The 23516-nt window shown below is 38.9% G+C and overlaps 1 protein-coding gene across 3 annotated transcripts in view; it reads left to right on the top strand.

The window, feature by feature from the left end:
• GC (GC, vitamin D binding protein) overlaps positions 1-23516 on the top strand; it is a 52191-nt gene that overhangs the window by 5826 nt on the left and 22849 nt on the right. For all 3 annotated transcript variants that reach the window (XR_003511545.1, XM_027544705.1, XM_027544704.1), the window contains exons 2-9: positions 10427-10496; positions 11348-11480; positions 13506-13717; positions 16631-16763; positions 17072-17166; positions 18858-18984; positions 20659-20861; positions 21577-21706. Coding sequence is in view for 2 of the 3 variants with exons in the window: in XM_027544705.1 (XP_027400506.1) it covers positions 10427-10496; positions 11348-11480; positions 13506-13717; positions 16631-16763; positions 17072-17166; positions 18858-18984; positions 20659-20861; positions 21577-21706 (1103 nt within the window). In the remaining variant the exon portion in view is untranslated. The remainder of the gene's footprint in view (positions 1-10426; positions 10497-11347; positions 11481-13505; positions 13718-16630; positions 16764-17071; positions 17167-18857; positions 18985-20658; positions 20862-21576; positions 21707-23516) is intronic.

The raw sequence follows: 23516 nt of genomic DNA, 5'->3' as shown, positions 1-23516 counted from the left end.
TCTTTATCTAAACCAGGATTTTTTCTGCATACCTTTCCCACAAACAATGTTGTGTACATTATCTTCTGGCCTTAGAGGCCTGTGGACATTTTATGACCCTTTTTTGATAAAGCCTGCTCAACCAGAAAACTTATTTTCCCTTGAAGTGTTTTTTCTTTATATTTCTAATCTATGTCAGCCTCAGAAAGTGCTAAACAGAGTTACATTCTCAGGGAGCAAAGGTGCAGTGAGTTACAACAAAGAAAGAAACAATTAGCTCAGAGGTCTGATGTGGTTAATTCCAAGGCTGCTACTTGTTTTTCTTACATTCCAACTGTGTTAACCAATGCACTGCCAGGTGCATAATGGACAAGGGATATGGGGACTTGGCAGCAAGCATTGGCCCAATAATGAAGCCCTTTACCAGTACTCGGAGGAGCCTGGTAGGCTGCAGTCCATGGGGTCGCTAAGAGTCGGAAACGACTGAGCGACTTCACTTTCACTTTTCACTTTCATGCGTTGGAGAAAGAAATGGCAGCTCACTCCAGTGTTCTTGCCTGGAGAGTCCCAGGGATGGGGGAGCCTGCTAGGCTGCCGTCTATGGGGTCGCACAGAGTCAGACACGACTGAAGTGACTTAGCAGCAGTAGCAGTTACCAGTACTATCTATTCTAATAATTTTTCATCCCTTAAAGGACTTTTAGAATGTTTTGGCTTCCTGTGCCTTTCAAGGTTGGGGAGTTGTGAACAATCATGTGTGTTACTTGCAAGAGTATGGATAAACCTGTCAGGCAAGCTAGAATGCCAACAGAGGGGTTAAAATAGAAATATTCCTTTCATTCCCAGGAGACTTATTAACTAAAACCCTAAATTGACTTTTTCAAGAGAAAGGTGGTCAGGGATAGCCCCCTGTTAATGTCAGAAGAGTTGGTGAAAGGCACAAAATAGTAAGACAGACAGATTCTGGTTTTGGGGTAGATGCTCGAGCAGATCCAGGGGGTCCCTTGAGGCCTGATCTGCCTTTGCCTGTCAGGTTCTCTCCGCATGACCTTTGTCATGGGTGGGATCTCCTGTGGTGGCTCCCAGCAGCTAATGAAATGATACTGATGGAATGGACATAAATTTGAGCAAACTCCAGGAGATAGTTGAGGACAGAGGAGCCTGGAGTGCTATAGTCCATGGGGGTCACAAAGAGCTGGACACAACTTACCAAATGAAAAACAACAATGAAACAATAGGGATGAACATGCATAGCCAGCTAGTGGGATTCTAGGAATCAGACTGTCTTATATGAATCCACACCAATTCTGGTCTCTATTTGGAGTCACCTAATGGTGGGTACAATCTCAGGCTTAAATAGTAACATGTATGGGAAGCAGAAAGAGCGTCCTCCAGAAATGTCAATGTCAGAATGCCTGGAACCTGAAAAAACTCTAGCTTACGTCACAAAGGGGAATTAAGGTTGCAGGTTCAGCTGTTCTTAAAACAGAAAAATATAGAAAGTATTACCTGAGTAAGGCCAATGCAATCACAAGAGAGAAGCAGAAGAGAATCAGTCAGAGGAAGATGTGCTAAGGAGAAAAGGCGCAGAGAGGTACAAAGTTGCCAGTTTTGAAAATGGAGGAAGGGGCTCTTGAGCCCAGAAGCCGAGGTGTCTAGAGACTGGAGCAGGCAAGGAAATGGATTCTCCCCTAGAGCCTCCAAAGCACAGAGAATTCGTAAAGAGGTGGGAATACCAGACCACCTGACCTGCCTCCTGAGAAATCTGTAGGCAGGTCAAGAAGTGACAGAACTGGACATGGAACAACAGACTGGTTTCAAATCGGGAAAGGAGTATGTCAAGGCTGTATATTGTCACCCTGCTTATTTAACTTATATGCAGAGTACATTGTGTGAAATGCCAGGATGGATGAAGCACAAGCTGGAATCAAGACTGCTGGGAGAAATATCAATAACTTCAGACATGCATATGACACCGCCCTTATGGCAGAAAGCAAAGAAGAACTAAAGAGCCTCTTGGTGAAAGAAGAGAGTGAAAAAGATGGCTTAAAACTCAGCATTCAGAAAACTAGGATCATGACATCCGGTCCCATCACTTCATGGCAGATAGATGGGAAAACAATGGAATCAGTGAGAGACTTTATTTTGGGGAGCTCCAAAATTATTTGTAGATGGTGACTACAGCCATGAAATTAAAAGATGCTTGCTCCTTGGAAGAAAAGCTATGACCAACCTAGATAGCATATTAAAAAGCAGAGACATTACTTTGCTGACAAAGGTTCATCTAGTCAAAGCTATGGTTTTTCCAGTAGTCATGTATGGATGTGAGTGTTGGACCATAAAGAAAGCTGAGCACTGAAGAATTGATGCTTTTGAAGTGTAGTGTTGGAGAAGACTCTTGAGGGTCCATTGGACTGCAAGGAGATCCAACCAGTCCATCCTAAAGGAAATCAACCCTGAATATTCATTGGAAGGACTGATGCTGACACTGAAACTCCAATACTTTGGCCACCTGATGTGAAGAACTGACTCATTTGAAAAGACCCTGATGCTGGAAAAGATTGAGGGCAGGAGGAGAAGGGGATGACAGAGGATGAGATGGTTGGATGGCATCACTGACTCGATAGACATGAGTTTGACCAAGCTCTGGGAGTTGGTAATGGACAGGGAAGCCTGGCATGCTGCAGTCAATGGGGTCTCAAAAAGTCGGACACAACTGAGCAACTGAACTAAACTAGAGCCTCCAGAAGAACAGAGCCCTGCTGACACCTTGATTTTAGCTCCGTGAGATCTGTGTCAGACTACCCAACCTAAATATTAAGAAGTAAATGTAAGCCATTAAATGTGTGGGAATTTATTACCATAGCAATAGAAATACAGCACTATAGGTTTCCAGGCCCTGTGACAGGCTGGGACTTCCCAAAGGAAAGAGTCAATGAGTGAAATCATCTCACTTTTGATAGATTACAGTTTTATTGACCAGATCCAGGGGGAGTTGGCCAGGAGGTAACTGGGATACATGTTAACTCAATTCCCTGATTCCTAGGAGTTTGGGTTTCACCTTCTCTACCATTTTCCTCTGACCAGAAAATAATGTAGCCTACCACCCGAGAGGACTGCAGCAAGTTACATGGGATCCTGATCACAAGGCATATAAGTTGTATTTCCTACTATGTACTGTCAGTAGATTTTTACCATGAGAAGAACTGCTAACATTCATTGAGTTTTAACCACGTTTTGTTGTTATGGTTCAGTTGCTCAGTTATCTCCAATTCTTTGCAACCCCATGGACTGCAGCATGCCAGGCCTCTCTTGCCCTTCACTATCTCCAAGAGCTTGCTCAAACTCATGTTCATTGAGTCAGTGATGCCATCCAACTACCTCAATCTCTGTTGCCCCCTTCTCCTCCTGCCTTCAATCTTTCCCAGCATCAGGATCTTTTCCAATGTGTCGGCTCTTCGCATTAGGTGGCCAAAGTATTGTAGCTTCAGCTTCAGCATCAGCATCAGTCCTTCCAATGAATATTCAGGGTTGATTTCCTTTCGGATTTACTGGTTTGATCCCCTTGCAGTACATATTAGGCAGGAGATGTGCTATATATTTTTACATAGATTAACGTATTTCATAGAACAGCCTTAATAACAAGGTACTATTTCACTTAGATCCTAAGATTACTCTTCCTTGAATACAACTCCAAGTTTTTCATGCCTGTACATGAATGTTATTTCAGTAAATACCCAATTACCTTAAAAAAATAAGTAAAACTTTGGTGATCACCTTTTCTAGTATTTAAGTCCCTCACTTCAGTTTTATTGGGTTATTCATTCTCCAGATATGACTGATTTTCTAACTTCATATATTTTTTTCATGTTGTTCTCTCTACTTAAAATTCCTCTCCCAATTCATTTATCCCTGTTAACATCCTGCCCATCATTCGTGGTCCACTTCAAGTGGCAGTTCCTTCCACAAGTCTTTCTAAAGGCCCTCTTCCATTCTAGGAGTTCATATGCTTTGTTTCAATGTCTTCTATGGCAATGATCACCATTGTTGCTATTGGTGTTGTGGTCTTATTCTTATCTATCAGACCTCAGTTCCTTAAGTATTGGTGGCTTTCAAATTTCTTATATGGTGCTTTATCATGTTATTTATTCTTATGCTGTTTTAAAAACCAAGACCTGTAATGCATTCTAAGTTTCCAAGTCAGGATACCAAAGACAACACTGTCACTCATGCCAAAGGTGGGAGAAGGAAACTTGCTCCTTTATCTTCACCTCTGCAAAAGGCTTTGTAGATGACAAGGTGCTCAATTTGTGAAGCGAAGGAGAGGTGAAATGAGATGCATGGAGGAAGAATGCCTCCTTTGGGACTTTGGTGAGGGTAGCATCTATATGGCCTACCACCCATGTTGAACCCAAAGACATCACATTTGAGTGAGTCTATGAGGCCATCCTCTACTGCAATTGTAATATCTGGGCAACTGACCCACTGCTATCCTATCTTCTACTATTTGTGAATTTTCAACATCTGAAATGTTCCATTGATGGCAGCCTAAAAGTTACAGTTAATTTCTTCTAGATTAGTCATGTAGAAGTCAGTAGAAGTCATGTAGAACTCTATATTAAAAAGAACTCAATATTAAAAAGAATTTAATTTCTGCCCATTGACTTAAACTCAAAACCACATACCTGCCAGCAAATATCAGTATGAAACCAGATCAATGGGTTAGATAATAATGATTTAAAATGTGAATGGAAATGAGCTCCCCCCAAGAAAACTGGGGGAAAAAATGAAATAAAAGTACTAATTTGATTACCACTTCTTCATTGACAGTGTTTCTAGTGACATCTGTTTTTTGTGATTTTTTTTTCCTTTAGTTTTGATTAACAGGGCAACTTCCTAAATTAGCCCAACAGTGTTTAATTTCTCAACTAAAACCACTACTCTGAATATCTAGCCCTACTAGTCCAAATGAATAGTACAAACCTTATTCTTTAAGTCTAAAGCATGAGTATACTGACCTTTTCTGACATAGATGAGTCTGTCAGTGCAGGATGGAAATAAAAATGTCAAACAAATAAAACTGCAAAAATGTCAATGCCCAACAGCTCTGGAAGCCCATGATTCTCCAGAACATAATAGGAAAATAGCAACTTAAGACAGTTCTTAGCATCCTGCTTTTTTTTTTTTTTTTAATTCAATTCAGTATTATTTAGGCTCTAACCATAGCTACTGCTATACAGCTTCTCTAGAGGATCAATATGGTTTTAGAGAAAGATTAAACCAATAGTTAAAACATTCAAAATACCCTAAAGTTTGTATCACCACAGTAAGTATCATATCGTCTATCCCCACTAGAGTAAAAGTTCCACAAGGGCAAGGTCATGTCTATTTTGCTCTTTATTGTATATTTAGTACTGAACCCAATGCCTGGCACAGAGTAAGTCCTCAAGACACGTCTGTCCCATGTATGAACAAGTATTGTCAGCTGTGTTGCAAGAGGTGAGAGATACATAAAGCAGTAAAGATTTCCCAGAAGTAAACCAAATGTTTTCAGAATCCCAGAATGAGGCACAAGTTACCAAAATGTTTTGCAATACAGATAGAAAAGGGGCACGCTACTGCAAAAAGCAAGTCCGTTAAGGACATTTGTAAACATTGAGTGCTGAGGAATCAGGATGTGAAAATGATTTTCCAGTGTCACCGGGATTATGCCAATATTTACCAGAGCTGCCTCAAAGTCCAGACTGTCCTCTTCCCAGCCACATGACACATGAAATAACAGAGTATGTCATTTGAAATTCACTTGATATAGGGTTTAATCATATGAATCGAAGTGAGCTCAACTGCTGTGAAAACATTATGCAGTATTCCATGGAATAAGGAATCGATTTCTAATAAATTGTATTTCAAATTAACTTCAGTATTTGTTACTTTTTAGAAGATGAAAAAGTGATTAGCATACTCACTTAGCCAGTTAAGCTCCAGATCTCTTTGAATAAATGAATTTTTCTGGTCAGAAATATTTAAAGTAATCCACCTAAAAGATACACGGTGTAACAGCTTCCTCTACGGGCTACTTCTGTAAGAACAGTTTTATCTTATATTTTAATTCTAAATTTCTTCAGTGCCTCTTTTGGGCTTTTTCCCTTGCTTCTGTCTTGCCCAAGGCTGAATATTCCAAGAAAACATGGTTCCAAAACCATTTTAAGTCTTGTGTAGTTGATCTAGCTTCTCAGTTTTCTGTCATTCTAACTAATAATAGTTATCATTCTAACTAAAAATACACATGGATTTCAATGTGCTTCTGTACAGACACAGTTGATTTAATTAAAGCTGTTTAAACTAGTGTTTAAACAGTAGTGTCCACTTGCACTACATTCACATGTGCTCACATTCTCAACACACTGAGTGAAACTCTGCTTCCTTAGTGAAGTGAGAAACCTGGAAAGCTAGAAACAAAATCGTTCCTTAAATATTCAGAGGTGTCCCCACTTAATGCAGGCTCTCATTTTGCATTTTGTTGACTGGTCACAATAAAACAAAAGTGACCTCTGAAGTTTTATAGGGAGAGTTTATTAAACAAAGTTAGCCCGTTTGCATTGAGAATAAATGAGTTCTTATTCCAGCTATGTTTTTGAGTAGCTTCAAAGGATAAGCTTTGGAAAAAAGATTCTATATAACTTCTTACTCTTACTATTTCAAAAAGGGTGACTTTGTAACTTTTAGAAGTGACCTGGAAGATCATGAGGATACAACTGTGTACTAAATCCAGGAATCTATAATGTATGTATGCACACATACTTAGTCACTTGGTTGGGTCCGACTCTTTGTGACCCCATGAACTGTAGCCCACCTGGCTCCTCTATCCATGGGATTTTTCAGGCAAGAATACTGGAGCGGGTTGCCATTTCCTCCTCCAGGGGACCTTCCCAACCCAGGGATCGAACCTGAGTCTCCTGTGTTTCCTGCATTGCAGGTGGATTATTTACCCACAAAGTTATCGAGGAAGCCCCCAATATACTGTTATTTAAACTCTATTTGAATATTTCTAGGACAAAACAAACTCGCTTCAAAAAGCTGTTCATCATTTCAGTTATTAATTAGCCACAGCTATAAAGTTCTCTCACACTGAACTAAAATCTACTGTCCGCCATTTCTCTCAGCTCTACCCAGGAGTAACAAATGTCGCTGATATCCTCATACTACCTGTTCTGTCCTTACAGGAGGATAGCTGTATCCTAAAATCTTTCCCTCTGTGCCCTAATCTTCAGTCCCACCAGATACCATTAATGATTAACAGAAAATTCCTGCTTTATTTTGACCTTTTGAAACTGACAATATCCAACCTTGTAAATGAGTTAATAAATTACAGGAAATGTACTAGACATGAAGGTTCTCAGATAGTCAATAGAGTATCAAAAGCTGTTGTCAATCCTACTGTCTTATCCTAGTTTCCAAGATAATGTGATATTTGATTATGTAGGGTTTTATCCACTTTGTCATGTTGATGGTATTGTTAATCCCTTATTACAAAATGACACTTAAGAAAGCTTTGGTCCCTCAATTCTGACTTCTCACCTTGGATATATACTTTAAACAGCTCACCTGAAAGACTTAGGGTGCAACAGTTTCCTCTATGAGCAGTTTTCACCAAAATCAGGCATTTTCACCATTAATTCAAACAAATCCTAAAGAGAGTCTTTTTAAAAGGGAAAAAAACAATCTTCCCTGGTCAGTATCCAACCACGACCACCTCCACTCCAAATCATAAAACAAGAATGTCTACATATAAGCAATATATGATGTAAAATAGATAACTAAGAAGAACTTACTGTATAGCACAGAGAACTCAATACTCTGTAATGGCTTATATGGGAAAATGATCTAAAAATAGAGTAAATAGATGTATAACTGATTTACTCTGTGTACACCTGAAACTAACACATTCCAATTTAAAAACAAGAAGAATTTCTACCCTGTGTTACATATATTTATTCTTCCGTGGAGTTGAGGCAAGGCCATCTAGGTGGTAAAAGGCACACCAGTAGTTGCCATCATATCACCCAAGAAGGATTTCCCAATATTTAAATCCAGGAGGATGAGTTATTAAACATCAAAACAATTTATAATAGGAACTGGGCCACTTATATACTTATTTTTTTAAATATAGTATCAAAATATTGGGAAATTTCCTAGACTTACTTGAATGAATGATGAATCAGGGACAAATATTGACTGCCTTCCCTGTGTTCTCCTACTGTGTATGTAATAGGTATGTTGAAAACATACTGTGTATGTAATACGTATGTTGAAAACATGGGTCTCACCATCAACAAAGTACTCATTCCCTGTGGGAACAAGCTTTTCCCAACCATGTCGAGGGACTTGAAAGTAGGGCTTTTATTTTTCTGATCACACAAATAAGGTCTTATGGTCCTTTTGAACCTCAAAATAACCACCTTATAACAGTCATGGAAATTTCTGGTCAATCATCAAAAATTTGTAAATTCAAATGTGTTCCTTTTTATGGATGAGTAGTACTCCATGGTATATAGGTACCACAGCCTTATTCATTCATCTGTCAAGGAGTAGGAAAGGGTGAAAGGTGGGAGGGAGGTTCAAGAGGGAGGGGACACATGTATACCTATGGCTGATTCATGTTGACATATGGCAGAACCCAAACCAATATTGTAAAGCACTTATCCTTCAATTAAAAATAAATTTTTAAAAAATTGTAAATTCATTTAAAGTGGGAAGTTTGATTCCCCCAGGTCATTTGTATTTCAGTCTTGTTGCCTTTAATGGCAAAGGGGATCATATACTTTCCTCTGCCTGTTCTCTTCTCCTTCATCCTACTCTCTAGGCTGCTTTTAGTTCCTCCAGGGCTAACACAAGGAAAAAAGAAGCCAGCAGGAAAGATAAGCAGCAGCAAATCTCACTCAGTGGGCAGCCTGGTGAGGTAGCGTTCCTTTCTCTGGTTACAGATGTTCAGAGTTAACACATTCTTTTTGTGGGTTCTTTGGAGATCTCTTTCCCCATCATCCCTGGTGATCACTCACATCATCGGGCAACTTAAGAGCTCCCTCTAGCCCTTTGATTTTCAAATTGTCTACATCTGCACAAGGGCATCCTACTCTTGGTAGCCTACTGCCTTCTACATAAATGTCTCCCCACTTCAAAAAAAAAGAGAGAGATAGGATGATTCCAGGCCAGTTTTGCTCTCCTGCCCAATCAGCATCAGGTACACAGGCCACAGCAGAGTCTCCCACTCACAGCCCAACCTCTGTTGCCCCAGGCCACTTAACCAGACCTTCTAAATGTACAGTTTTCTCAAGGCTGAATCAGATACCTGACCATGCCATCGCATCTTCCAAGGATCACCTATCAAGGTCTGAATGTGTTCTTTGAAGCCTCTCTTACAATTCTTGAAGTGAAGAAAAGCACTCTCTTACCACTCTCCCGAACCCATCACATGGACTGACAACTTTCCCAAAAAATTATTTTGCCTAATTTCCAATTTTTCCCTCAGCTTACCCAGCCTTCTGTTAGAGAGTCTGGAGGTGTGAATGAAGCAAGAGTGGCAACACCAGGTCTCACACCCCTCCCTGAAAGGCCTGCATGCCTGTGCCCAGTGCTTCACTTTGTAATGTAGACATGCTCTCCATTTATTTTCTTCTTGGTTCATTTGAGCCCTTGGATGAATCTGAAGCAAAGAAAAGAGGGAGGGATAAAAAGCTTTCTTTTAACATTATCATAAAGCAGGCTGAATGCCGAAGAATTGATGCTTTTGAACCGTGGTGTTGAAGAAGACTCTTGAGAGTCCCTTGGACTGCAAGGAGATCCAACCAGTCCATTCTAAAGGAGATCAACCCTGAATATTCATTGGAAGGACTGATGTTGAAGCTGAAGCTCCAATACTTTGGTCACCTGATATGAAGAGCTGACTCATTAGAAAAGATCCTGATGCTGGAAAAGAATGAAGGCGGGAGGAGAAGGGCACGACAGAGGATGAGATGGTTGAATGGCATCATCAACCCAATGGACATGGGTTTGAGCAAGCTCCAGGAGATAGTGAAGGACAGGGAGGCTTGGCATGCTGCAGTCCAGTGGGTTGCAAAGGGTCATACATGACTGAGTGACCTAATATCAAAAAGAACACTTCCAATTTACTAGTTAGCATATATATTTTGATTCACCTACTTTAAGTACTATTTCATTCTTTTTCTTAACTTAATTGTCATTAAAGTTTATAGAATGCCATCAAATAGTATGTTATCAAATTCTGATCCATTGTGAGAAACAAGAAGGCACCCCCAAAATGAAGCTGCATAAAGATATTAAGAAAATGCTAGTTTCATATCAATGAATCATGTCCCTTTGTATATGCACATTTAATGGACCATTCATTTAAAGAGGAAAGATTCAATTTCTGTATTTCTGATTGTTAGGCCGAGATTATGAGAAAGATAAAGTCTGCAAGGACCTTGCCAGCCTGGGAAGAGATGACTTCACATCTTTGTAAGTATGATGTATTCATTCACTCTTCCTGGTTACCTGACCTAGAATGAAGCTCAGGGTGCTGCTAAGTCGCTTCAGTCGTGTCCGACTCTGTGCAACCCCATAGACGGCAGCCCACCAGGCTCCCCTGTCCCTGGGATTCTCCAGGCAAGAACACTGGAGTGGGTTGCCATTTCCTTCTCCAATGCATAAAAGTGAAAAGTAAAAGTGAAGTCGCTCAGTCGTGTCCGACTCTAGCGACCCCATGGACTGCAGCCTACCAGGCTCCTCCGTCCATGGGATTCTCCAGGCAAAAGTACTGGAGTGGGGTGCCATTGCCTTCTCCAAAGCTCAATGTGAGGTAACTTCAATTCAGCTTCAGGGGCTAAACTGAGCTCCACTGAGATTAAGAGGATAGAGTCCCAGGGTCAAAGTGGGCAGAGACGTTAGGCATATGGAGACCATCCAAAGATTCAAGCTGAACTACCCCTACCATGGTCTGAGAATTTGTTATAGGTTTACCAATGAGTTGAGAGCAAGCATAGTTTTCTAAGATGAATTAAAAGGCAGCAGTACATGCTAGGACTATGGCAAACAGCATAACAAGGGCAAGAACAGGTTCATTCAGAGAAGCTTGAGAGAGGAAAGAACATGAGGCTGGTTTGATGGAACCCCTCAACTCCATCTTCTACTGCTTTACAAGATGAGGTTTTGTTCTAAGTGAACCTATTTTTAAAGTCAATGTCCTATTTTTATTGGTCAAGAACGTGTGCAAAATTCCACTAAAAAGACAATGGAAGAGACTTCATATTAAAATATGCACAAACATGAAGACTTTTAAAAATTCTGAGTATGTTCATTTTTCTCCTCAGGTCAATGGTCCTATACAGCAGAAAATTTCCCAGTGGCACCTTTGAACAGATCAGCCATCTTGTGAATGAAGTTGTTTCCTTAACAGTAACCTGCTGTGCGGAAGGGGCCGATCCTGACTGCTATGACAACAGGGTAGGGATATGTGGTTGGCCTCATCTGTTGTGGCCCATAGAACAGAGTCAAGATAGGCCTTTACATCACATCTTGGGGAAATCTTAGACACCAACCCACCTACTCCAAGTTTAGGGGAAATATGAAACCTATTATCTCAGAACTAAAATTTATTCTAGTATAGTGATCAATTTTGCCCGTTGGTCCTACAAGTTTCAAATGAGAAAACTGGGGTGTAGTTCATGAACCTCCTGAAATAATTCCAACATTCTGTATATCTTAGAAGCCTACCAATACGCATACCTGTATCATGCCAAGACTGGTACCAGCTGCCCTGGAAAAACTTAGCATTGGTTTCAAACTAGTTTGAGGTTCAAAAATTGGCCTATATATACACACACACACACACTAAGTTCTGCATTTTCTCCATTAGAGTATATCTGCAGAAATTTAAAATGCTGAAATGACAGTTTTCAAAATATAGACAGTAGCTAAAAGAGGCGGGACTACATGTGTTTCTAGCAATTTACTGGTACTGTCATCAGGCCAAATAAAAATGGCATTTAACTGCATCTTGATAAATGCCTCTACAGGCAAATATCTCCCTATTCAAAGCCATGGCAGTTAGCCAACAGAAACAATGTTCCAAAGACCTGATTAGAATATATTCTACACAGTGACTCTTACCCATTAATTGCTTTATCTGGCCCTTATCTACTTTCTAAGAATTTTAACATTTTCTCCCATAAACCACAAAAGTACATTATTTCAACCCTACCTTCTGCACTATGTTAAACAAGCAAGCTACAAATTGTAATCAAAACAGAGCACATTTTTATTTCCATTTTATTTTATATATTTGCTAACCCATCCATTGACCAAAGATGGGCTCCAATATTGTTAGAGGCAGATCATAAGTACAGAAATGGCACTGATGTTTTTTGGATTACATCTTCCTTCTCCTGTTGTTCAAAGCAATTTTCTTCTATAAATATGTTACTTTCTTTGTAAACTTTTCTTATTTGGAAGAAAGTAATAAAGGAAAAATAGGGAAGTTGCCAGACAAAGAAATGGTGAAAGTTTCACTGTTTACTTCTGGTTTACAAAACTAATATCACATTGGTTTCCTTCACTGACAGGAAAGATCTTTAGAAGTTTTGTCCTAAAAAGATAACTTATAAAGTAAGTGTAAAGATGTCAAAGTCTTTTTCCCATGTAAATCCTCAAATAATTTTTTCCATGATGACTATTTCTATTCCATGCATCAAATTATTCCAGATATCAAATTTTTCCCAAAAAGAACAGTTCGTTGCTACAATTGTTTGGTGGTATTACCATGGGCTTAATCTGCCCACATGAATCAGTCTACCATTGTTGAGGCAGTAAATTAAGTTGTAGCACTGCTTCAGCTATGATACACAGGAAAATAAACTTTGGGGCTTTGGGAAAAAACAGAACCTCAGGCCTCATCTTTGACCTACTGAATCAGAATTTCTGTGTTATGCAGCCCAAGCAGTTCCAATTTTTATATAGTCTGTGATATGATGCAAAAGCAGGTTCAAGAACCACTGTGTTCAAGAACATAGATCAGTGTTGAAGACCAAGGCAGTCAAGAATTAAGAGTGTGTTCAAGTTACAAAGGGAAGGGAGGAAGGCAGAGAGAGGTAACCATTCTCAGCATAGTATTTAGAACAGAATGCAGATGGCAGATCATATCAGAATCAATGGAGTTTTTTAAAAGGACCTCCCTCATCTTCAGAGATGTTAATATCCCCATGGAGAAACACTAAACTAGAGGATCCAGCCTCTAAAGGCTGTAGTCACACACCATCCACTCATTAATGAAGGTTTTCTTTAGGTCCTACTCTGAGTCTTAACATAAGACTCTGTACTTGCCTGAAACTAGAATTATGCAACTTGTCATAGACAACTTTGTTTCCAATGAGAGTTTTCAAATTTAGAGCTAAGATACTATACCAGGTGGAGAACTAAAGGCCAAAAAATTGTATGTATGTGAGTTTACTTGTTTTTCTTTTCTCATCCTAGACTTCAGCATTGTCTGACAAGTCCTGTGAAAGCAACTCTCCATTCCCAGTGCACCCTGGAACTCCTGAGTGCTGCACCCATGAGGGCCTTGAAAAGAAGCTCTGTATGGCTGCCCTGAAGCACCAGCCACAAGAATTTCCAACTTACGTAGAGCCAACAAATGACGAGATCTGTGAGGCATTCAGGAAAGATCCCAAGGACTTTGCTGATCGGTAAGCAGCTTTCATCACATGTAAAACTTCAGGGTACAAAATAACAAACATGTTTAAGCTAACCCCCTACTGTGTACAGACACCTTTTATACCATACCACAACCCAGACAATTTCCAATAACAGAAAATTGGCTGTAACCCAAGACAGCCCATCTTTGTCAGTGCTGATTATTATAAATGCCTTTTCTCAGATGAAGATGAAAGCAACTTTCCCAAACCCCCACCTTCTGTCATCCTAGTTCTAGTATCTGAAGCAGAATCACCTGGAATGCCCCCATCCTTGTGACATTTTCAAATATTTAACAGCAGCTATTGTGATTACTCTTATGTTAGGGATCTTTGCATACTCCATCCGATAGGATTTTATTGCTGTGCAAAAGAGCATAGGACCTCCCTGGTGGCTCAGAGGGTAAAGCATCTGCCTGCAATGCGGGAGACTCTGGGTTCAATTCCTGGGTTGGGAAGATTCCCTGGAGAAGGAAATGGCAACCCACTCCAGTACTGTTGCCTGGAGAATCCCATGGATGGAGGAGCCTGGTGGGCTACAGTCCACGGGGTCGCGAAGAGTCCGACACGACTGAGCGACTTCACTTTCACTTTTGTTTTCAGAGCATAAGAAATAAATAGCTTTTTCTCATTCCTACAGTACATCCCCAGAAACAGCTGTGAACAAGACACATATTGCAAAGCAAACATATTACATTTCTTTTTTTCATTGTTTAATATTCTCGAGAAGGTTATATGTTGATTCTTTAGACTTAGAAGACCATATAAATGAAAATTGAAAATATTTATTTGTAATAATAGAATACACACACACACACACGCATGCACACACACAGAGAAGTCAAAAGAAATGTCATTAAAACTGGCTTTAGAAATAAGTCAAGGTGATAATTTTATAAAAATTGGTTGGTTTGCCGATACCTGTAAATTGTCAGAGAAGATTTTGCCCAGGATTTCAGAGTCTTTTTAGACCCTTAGGGGCTTATACTCCTAAAAATGAATTTCAACAAATCAACAAGCCAATACATAACAATTGTCTAAACTCAACAGATAATGAAAGGTAATTGCATTACATTCATTTTAGTTTGTTTCATTAACGTTAATAAGCAGCCACCCCAGGCCATGCATATGGTAGAAGCTAAATGAACAAAGGGACAAATGACCTCTCTCAAGTAATCTACGTGGAAATTTGGGAAAGATTTTTTTAATGAAAATATTGATTAAAAGTGACTAGTATATAGTGCCACAGGAACCTCCTTCCAGCTCCAGTTCTGCTGGAGACGCAGCCCAGAGACTACATTGCCTTATAGCGAGCTTCTGAGCGGGTTGTCCGGCCCTGCCTTACTGCAGTGGCACTGCCCGCGCGTTCCAAAGCAGAGTGCTGCAGCTACTGTCCCAGCCTTGGTGTTTGGTGAACACAAGCCCAAGCGTGCCTGGAGTGTGCAACTTCTCGCCGAGACTGGCGAGTCCCGGGCGTGAACCACGCTGACGGAGGGAGAGTGGAAGCCTCTGGGGTGGAGAAGAGCAGCAAGAAGAAGACCAAAAAGAAACTTGCTACTGGAGAGGAAGCCAAATTGTTGGCAAGTTTCATGGGTGTCATGAATAACATGCGGAAACAGACAATACTGTGTGATGTGATCCTTACGGTCCAGGAAAGAAAGATACCTGCTCATCGTGTTGTCTTGCTGCAGCCATTCATTTTTTTTAACCTAAAGTTCACAACTAACATGCTTGAATCAAAGTCCTTTCAAGTGGAACTCAAAGATGCCAAACCTGACATTACTGAACAACTTGTGGAATTCGCTTATACCGCTAGAATTTCTGAGAATAGCAACGATGCTCAGTCCTTGTTAGATGCAGCAAACCAGTACCAGATTGAACCTGTGAAGCAAATGTGTGTTGATTTTTTGAAAAAACAAATTGATGCTTCAAACCGTCTTGGCATAACTGTATTAGCAGAGTGTTTAGACTGTCCTGAATGGAAAGCAACTGCAGATGACTTTATTCATCAGCATTTTACTGATGTTTCTAAAACTGATGAATTTCTACAACTTGTCAAGCAAGTTACACATCTCCTCAACCAGGACCCTCTGTCAGAGCAGAGGGTCAGTTTTATGTGCTGCTGTCAGATGGTTGAAATATGATGAACCTAACCGCCAACCTTTTATGGTTGACATCCTTGCTAAAGTCAGGTTTCCTCTTATATCAAAGAATTTCTTAAGTAAAACAGTACAAGCTGAACCACTTATTCAAGACAATCCCGAATGTCTTAAGATGGTGATAAGTAAATTGCCTTAATATCCATTTATAAACTGATCATGTAGCCAGTTTCTCATGAACTTAAAACCCTTCAGAATGGATCAGACTGGGCAGCCAGGGAGAAATACTTGAGACTTGGCCCTTCTGGATAGTTAATCCGTTGGTGTTCTCAACTGTCTATCTGGAAGGAATTTAGCCTCATCCCTTATTTTATAGGAACATGTGTGATAGAAGGTAAAAAATTAGACTTTGTCTCATTTCATGTACAGTAACTTTCAGTTTATGTGTTTTGTTTCCTTTTTAAAATTCAAGTAGTGTACCATGACCACATTTTCTTTCTTGAAGAAAAAAGTTGGTTTGTTGTACCTGGAGCACATTTTTTGCCATATCCTTTTTTCATTTACTTAATTTTTCTTGACTCGCAGACTTGAGTTCGAACCAGTCTGTAAAATATCACTTAATAAAAATCATACAATTAAAAAAAAAGTGACTAGTATTATAACCCCTGCTCTATATCCCGGGTGCTTTTTTGGATATTAAAACTATAAAGTAACATGCATCCTTTTTTTTCCCCCATCAAAACACTTCTGAAAAAGTGAGTTGTTTCCCACAAATATTTTCATTAATCCTACTATTTTTCCCCTACAGATTTATGTATGAATATTCCATTAATTATGGACAAGCTCCTCTGACACTTTTAGTCGGTTACACCAAGAGTTATCTCTCTATGGTAGGGTCCTGCTGTACTTCACCAAACCCAACAGTATGCTTTTTGAAAGAGGTAGGTGTCATTTCATCACAGCTATATATTCATCATTAGCTATGTACTTTTTTCTTCTATTAATGCCATTCCTTTTAAATAATGTTAGATTCAGATTCTGGAATCTGAAAATATTTTTTAAATGCCTCTTTTTTATTTTGTTAATGGAAAAACACACATAAGCAACTCTGGGGGAAATGTTCCTTTGGTCAGAATTCAGTTTTCTAGTCATTAAAAGGAATCAGAATGTCCCTTTTTTCTGCTACTTTTGCACACTGCTTTCAATGTATCCTGACCATCTAATGAAATATTTCTCATTTATTTTCTAGAGACTTCAGCTTAAACATTTTTCACTTCTCACCATTATGACAAACAGAATCTGCTCACAATACGCTGCTTATGGGAAGGAGAAGTCAAGGCTCAGGTAAAAATTAAGCACAATCAGTATGTGTAGCTATTTCTGTGCTATCAATCTGTATTAGGATTCTCTAAAAAAATGTTTGCAATAGAAAATACAAACTATAGTGTTATGTTCCTACAATCCTCAAAAATAGTGCTCAGCTACTTTTTATTTTCTCTACACAGAACATGAACCAAAGGAACAAGACTATTATAAAACCTAATTTGCTTTTAATCAACATTTTCCATATACTCATCATAAGACTGGTAGACCACTAGAAATTATTTCCTCAATATTCATAATGCTGTATATTGCAAACACACAAGCAAAAACAATCATTTTCTTATTCACCACCCATTACTTGCTTTGCCCATTTTTTCCTTGGGAAGAAAACTTCCTGAATTCTTTTTATATATCTCTTAAGCTCCTTGAATTTATTTTAATTATTTACTTTGTTCTAACCTTCACTTTGATTTTTGTATGGCTTTGTTAATGTCACACTTTAATTTTGACAGTTTCTATGTTTACAATTCTCTCATAGCTTATCAGACATCTATATTTGCCAGCTTTATATCTTTAGTATTTACAGTCTCTTTAATTTTTCCTACTCTGATTCACAAATTCTTTCCTCTAATGATAATGCAATAATTCATGCTGGCACCAGATCTTAAGGTTCCCCCAAAGGCCATAGAAGCTACTTTCATGAATTATTTAAAGATAATCTTCCATTAGAACTACTGAAAAACTAAATTGTGTTTTCTCTTGAAATTCCCTTTAGTTTCTCTTTTGCATTAAGAGTATTAGGTGTGTAGAGCACAGTAATTCATAGTATAAAACATCCTATAAAGATGTACATACATAAATGGCTTTATATATCTTAAATATGTACCATAAATAATATATAAGATATAATTTATATATCATAAACTTATGCTTGCATTAGTGTGTAGAAATTTACTCTGAAGAGCTGAGTGTGAACAAAAGTTTAGCTAAAAATATTGCCGCCACATTTTTTTAAATAGGAAAAACATTTCCTAATATGCCTAGAATAGAGTATGTTTAAATCAATTATAATATATCCATATGAGAGAATGCCATACAGTTAGAATTATATTTCAAAAGAATATTTAATGAAAACAAAACATCACTATTCCTTTTATCTGTAGTTTCTAAGTAAATTTATGAACAATTCTAAAGACTAGGAGGGGCCACAAAACACAACATTGGCCCTATGAATAGATGCTAGACATTTCTTTATTACCATTTTAGGTCTAACATTTTAATTTGTAAAATGCATTTATCTGGCTGTGTTTATTGGCCAGCTCTTAGTTGTGGTATGCAGCATCTTTTCATTGAGGCATGAAGCTCCCTGACCACAGATTGAACCCAGAACCACTGGGAGCACAGAGTCTTAGCCATTGGACCCCTAGGGATGTCCCTAGATCTAACATTTTAAAGGCTTGCTTCAGCTACAAAAATCTGGCCAGAAGAGAAGCTCTTTATCAGTACTGAAAACATGAAGAGATTCATTGGGAATGGCTGAATTTTCAATAGTGACTTTTGCACAAAGGATCTGCTACATGACAGATATGCTCTATGCAAATGTTGAGGACAAAGAAGTAAAACTTGGATATTATTCCTCCAGACCATGTTCATAATGAAACTAAGAAAACTGAGAATATAGGTAAACTAATCATTCATTTTTAACTGTTCAGCCATCTCATCAAATTTGCCCAGAAAGTGCCTACTGCACATCTGGAAGATGTTCTGCCACTTGCTGAAGATATTACAACAATCCTCTCCAAGTGCTGTGACTCTGTCTCTGAGGACTGCATCAAGGAGGTAAGAAAATGTTCATCGTCGTAGACCACTTACTGAATGGCCGGCACTCTCCTAAGCTGCTTTCTACATGCATCATCTCAGTGACTTCTCCTATGTATCCTATGAAATTTAAATACACTCTTAACTCAATTGTACAGATGAGGAAACAAGATTATCAAGGATTAATAAACTGAAGTCCTACAACTAGTAAGTGGCAAAGTCCACACAAAGCCAAGATTCTGATTCCGAAGACCTTACTCTACCTACAGAGCCCAGAGCATATCCACTAGCCATAGATGGTTACATTTAAATTAAACTTAAGTTCTTTGAAAACACTAGCCTCATTTCAAGTGCTCAGTATTGGACAATACAGATAGAGAATATTTCATCATCACCTGTTATATCATTCACCTGTTTTATTAGACAACACTGAACTCATTATTAACAGCTTCTAATGTTTTGTTATACTTGTTAAAATTTAATAGTCATCCAACTTTTTCACCATTTTTCATTTATATCATCCATTCAAGTATATACAAATGTGTACTGTTACTTTAGATAGAAGTCACTCCATGTCTGTGACCTCTTTAGAAACAGATACTTTGACATCTGGTCTTTCTTTAAGGATACATCTCAGTGATAGGTGTTTCTCTATAACCTGACTTATAATGGCTAAGTGGGACTTTACTGTATATATGTACTGTATATACTACATTTAGCTACCTGGTGGTGGTGGTTTAGTCGCTAAGTCATGTCCGACTCTTGAGACCCCATGGACTGTAGCTCACCAGGCTTCCTCTGTCCATGGGATTTTCCAGGGAAGAATACTGATGTGGGTTGCCATTTCCTTCTCCAGAGACATTTAGCTACCTAGATATACCATGTTTTAAACTAGTTCCCTTTTATCGGATTTAGGTTGTTTCAGTTTAACATGGTAAGCAGTGCTGCCCTTAATCGTTTTTAGCTAAATCTTCCCTTCATTCATTATTATGATCTGAGAGTAAATTCTTGGAAATCATACTGTTATACTTCATGGCTTTTAGTACATACTGACAAGGGCTTCCCTACTGGCTCAGTGGTAAAGAATCTGCCTGCCAGTGCAGGAGGTGTGGGTTCGATCTGTGGTTGGGAAGATCCCCTGGAGGAGAAAATGGCAACCTACTCCAGTCTTCTTCCCTGAAAAATCCCATGGACAGAAGAATCAGGCAGGCTACAGTCCATAGGGTCACAAAAGAGTCAGACACAGCGATTGAACAACAATAACATACTGACAAACTGCACTTCACGAATAGTCTACCACTGTACCTTGTAAGAGGAGAAGGCAATGGCACCCCACTCCAGTACTCTTGCCTGGAAAATCCCATGGACGGAGGAGCCTGGTAGGCTGCAGTCCATGGGGTCGCTAGGAGTCGGACACGACTGAGCGACTTCACTTTCACTTTTCACTTTCATGCACTAGAGAAGGAAATGGCAACCCACTCCAGTGTTCTTGCCTGGAGAATCCCAGGGATGGGGGAGCCTGGTGGGCTGCCATCTCTGAGGTCGCACAGAGTCGGACACGACTGAAGTGACTTAGCAGCAGCAGCAGCAGCAGTACCTTGTAAGAGCATTCATGCTGACTTTTTTAAGCTTTCCTTATTTTTAATGAGACTAACTAGAAACTAACAATGCACAAACTCACAATTTCTCTTGTAGCTTCCTGAATATGCAGTAAAACTCTGTGACAACTTATCCACTAAAAATTCGAAATTTAAGGACTGTTGTCAAGAAAAAACACCCATGGAGATATTTGTGTGCGCTTACTTCATGCCAGCTTCCCCAAACCCTGAATTGCCAGATGTCAAGTTGCCCATGAACAAAGACGTGTGTGATGAAGGAAACACCAAGGTCCTGGATCAGTAAGTAGGGTTGATTTAATTTGACAATATTGACTTTCACTAGCATTAAGTGACAAAAGAAATTAAAACTGAAAGAGATGGTAAGCCTTCATCTGTTTTCCTCCCACTAAGAATTGAGATACACCGTGGGCTACATACACTGAGTTGCATATGCTACAAGTATGTGCATACTTAAGGCCTCAAAATATCTCAGTTTGAATTAACAGGCCCAAAAAATCAATTACTCGTATTAGAGATTAGAATTTAGACTGAACTTGAACTGAAACTCTAATTTACATTTGTCTAAATACTCATCAGTTCTACAAATACATAAATATTGGGATGAGACAATGGAAGCGTTTACACAAATTACTTAAGAAAAGCTGCTTAAGGTACCCACTTGATGCATTATATTGGATTTATTGTATTATCTTTGCACAAATGCAGTTCCATATATATTTGAAGTATTGATAGATCTGTTAATGCATAAATTTATAAACAAATATATATTTGGTACATATAGAATTTTAATTTAACTAGTCACAATAGCTTCAAAGCAACTATCAATAACTTGTATTTCAATGAGAATTTTAACTTAAAACGTGTTGGAGTCATTTTTAGTTCAATCTTTTATTTTCAATTAAGCCAGGTAATAGATATTAAATTTCAGAACATGACGTGTATACGCAAATCTACCCATGTTAAAGAGTGTTATCTCCTTTCTCTCTACTGCCAGGTATATATTTGAACTAAGCAGGAAGACTCAGATTCCAGAAGTATTCCTCACTAAAATACTTGAGTCAACCCTGAAAAGCCTTGATGAATGCTGCCACTCTGAATCTTCTACTGCCTGTTTAAATGCAAAGGTACAATTTTCTATATTTATGTTGGTATAGCTCAAGGGTTAACAAAGCAAGTCTGGCCTGGTGCCTGTGATCTAAAAGTAGTCTTACACTTTTAAAGGGTTTAAAAATAGTATTTCATTATACATGAAAATTACATAAAACTCCAACTTCAGTGTTCATAAGGTTTCATCATAAGACAGTCCTGCTCATTATTTATAGTTGCTTTTGTGCCATGTTGGCAGTTGATTAGTTACAGCAGAGACTGTATGACACTTACACAGCTTGAAATGTTTACAATCTGGCCTTATGTAGAAAATGTTATCCAATATCCAATGTAGATAATAGACACATAATTTTTAATTAATTAATTTATTTTAATTGGAGGCTAATTACTTTACAATATTGTAGTGATTTTTGCCACACATCGACATGAATCAGTCATGGGCGTACATGTGTTCCTCATCCAGAAGCCCCCTCCCACCTCCCTCCTCATCCCAACCCTCAGGGTCATCCCAGTGCACCATCCCTGAGCACCCTGTCGCATGCATCGAACCTGGACTGGTGATCCACTTCACATATGATAATATACACGTTTCAACACTACCTTCTCAAATCATCCCACCCTCACCTTCTCCCACAGAGTCCAAAACACTTCTTTACATCTGTGTCTCTTGCTGTCTCTTGTATAGGGTCATCGTTACCATCTTTCTAAATTCCATATATATGCGTTAATATACTACAGTGGTGTTTTTCTAACTTACTTTACTCTGTATGATAGGCTCCAGTTTCATCCACCTCATTAGGACTGATTCAAATGCATTCCTTTTAATGGCTGAGTAATATTCCATCGTGTGTGTATATGTACCACAGCTTTTTTATCCATTCATCTGCCAATGGACATCTAGTTTGCTTCCATGTCCTGGCTGTTGTAAACAGTGCTGCAATGAACACTGGGGTACACGTGTCTCTTTCACTTCTGGTTTCCTCAGTGTGTATGCCCAGCAGTGGGATTGCTGGGTCGTATGGCAGTTCTATTTCCAGTTTTTCAAGGAATCTCCACACTGTTCTCCATAATGGCTGTACTCGTTTGCATTCCCACCAACAGTGTAAGAGGGTTCCCTTTTCTCTACACCCTCTCCAGCATGTAGACTGGAGAGGGTGTAGAGACTTTTGTTTGTAGACTTCTTGATAGCAGCCATTCTGACTGACATGAAGTGGTACCTCACTGTGGTTTTGATTTGCATTTCTCTGATAATGAGTGATGTTGAGCATCTTTTCATGTTTTTGTTAGCCGTCTGTATGTCTTCTTTGGAGAAATGTCTGTTTAGTTCTTTGGCCCATTTTTTGATTGGGTCGTTTATTTTTCTGGAATTGAGCTGCAGGAGTTGCTTGTATATTTTTGAGATTAATTCTTTGTCAATTCCTTCATTTGCTATTATTTTCTCCCATTCTGAAGGCTGTCTTTTCACCTTGCTAATAGTTTCCTTCGTTGTGCAAAAGCTTTTAAGTTTAATTAAGTCCCATTTGTTTATTTTTGCCTTTATTTCCATTACTCTGGGAGGTGGGTCATAGAGGATCCTGCTGTGATTTATGTCAGAGAGTGTTTTTCCTATGTTTTCCTCTAGGAGTTTTACAGTTTCTGATCTTACGTTTAGATCTTTAATCCATTTTGAGTTTATTTATGTGTATGGTGTTAGAAAGTGGTCTAGTTTCATTCTTTTACAAGTAGTTGACCAGTTTTCCCAGCACCACTTATTAGAGATTGTCTCTTCTCCTTTGTATATTCTTGCCTCCTTTGTCAAAGATAAGGTGTCCATAGGTTAGACACTCA

Source organism: Bos indicus x Bos taurus, chromosome 6, assembly GCF_003369695.1.
Source record: "Bos indicus x Bos taurus breed Angus x Brahman F1 hybrid chromosome 6, Bos_hybrid_MaternalHap_v2.0, whole genome shotgun sequence".
NCBI lineage: Eukaryota > Metazoa > Chordata > Mammalia > Artiodactyla > Bovidae > Bos > Bos indicus x Bos taurus.
Note: the sequence above shows the minus strand (reverse complement) of the source record. Positions and strands in the feature narration are given on the sequence as shown.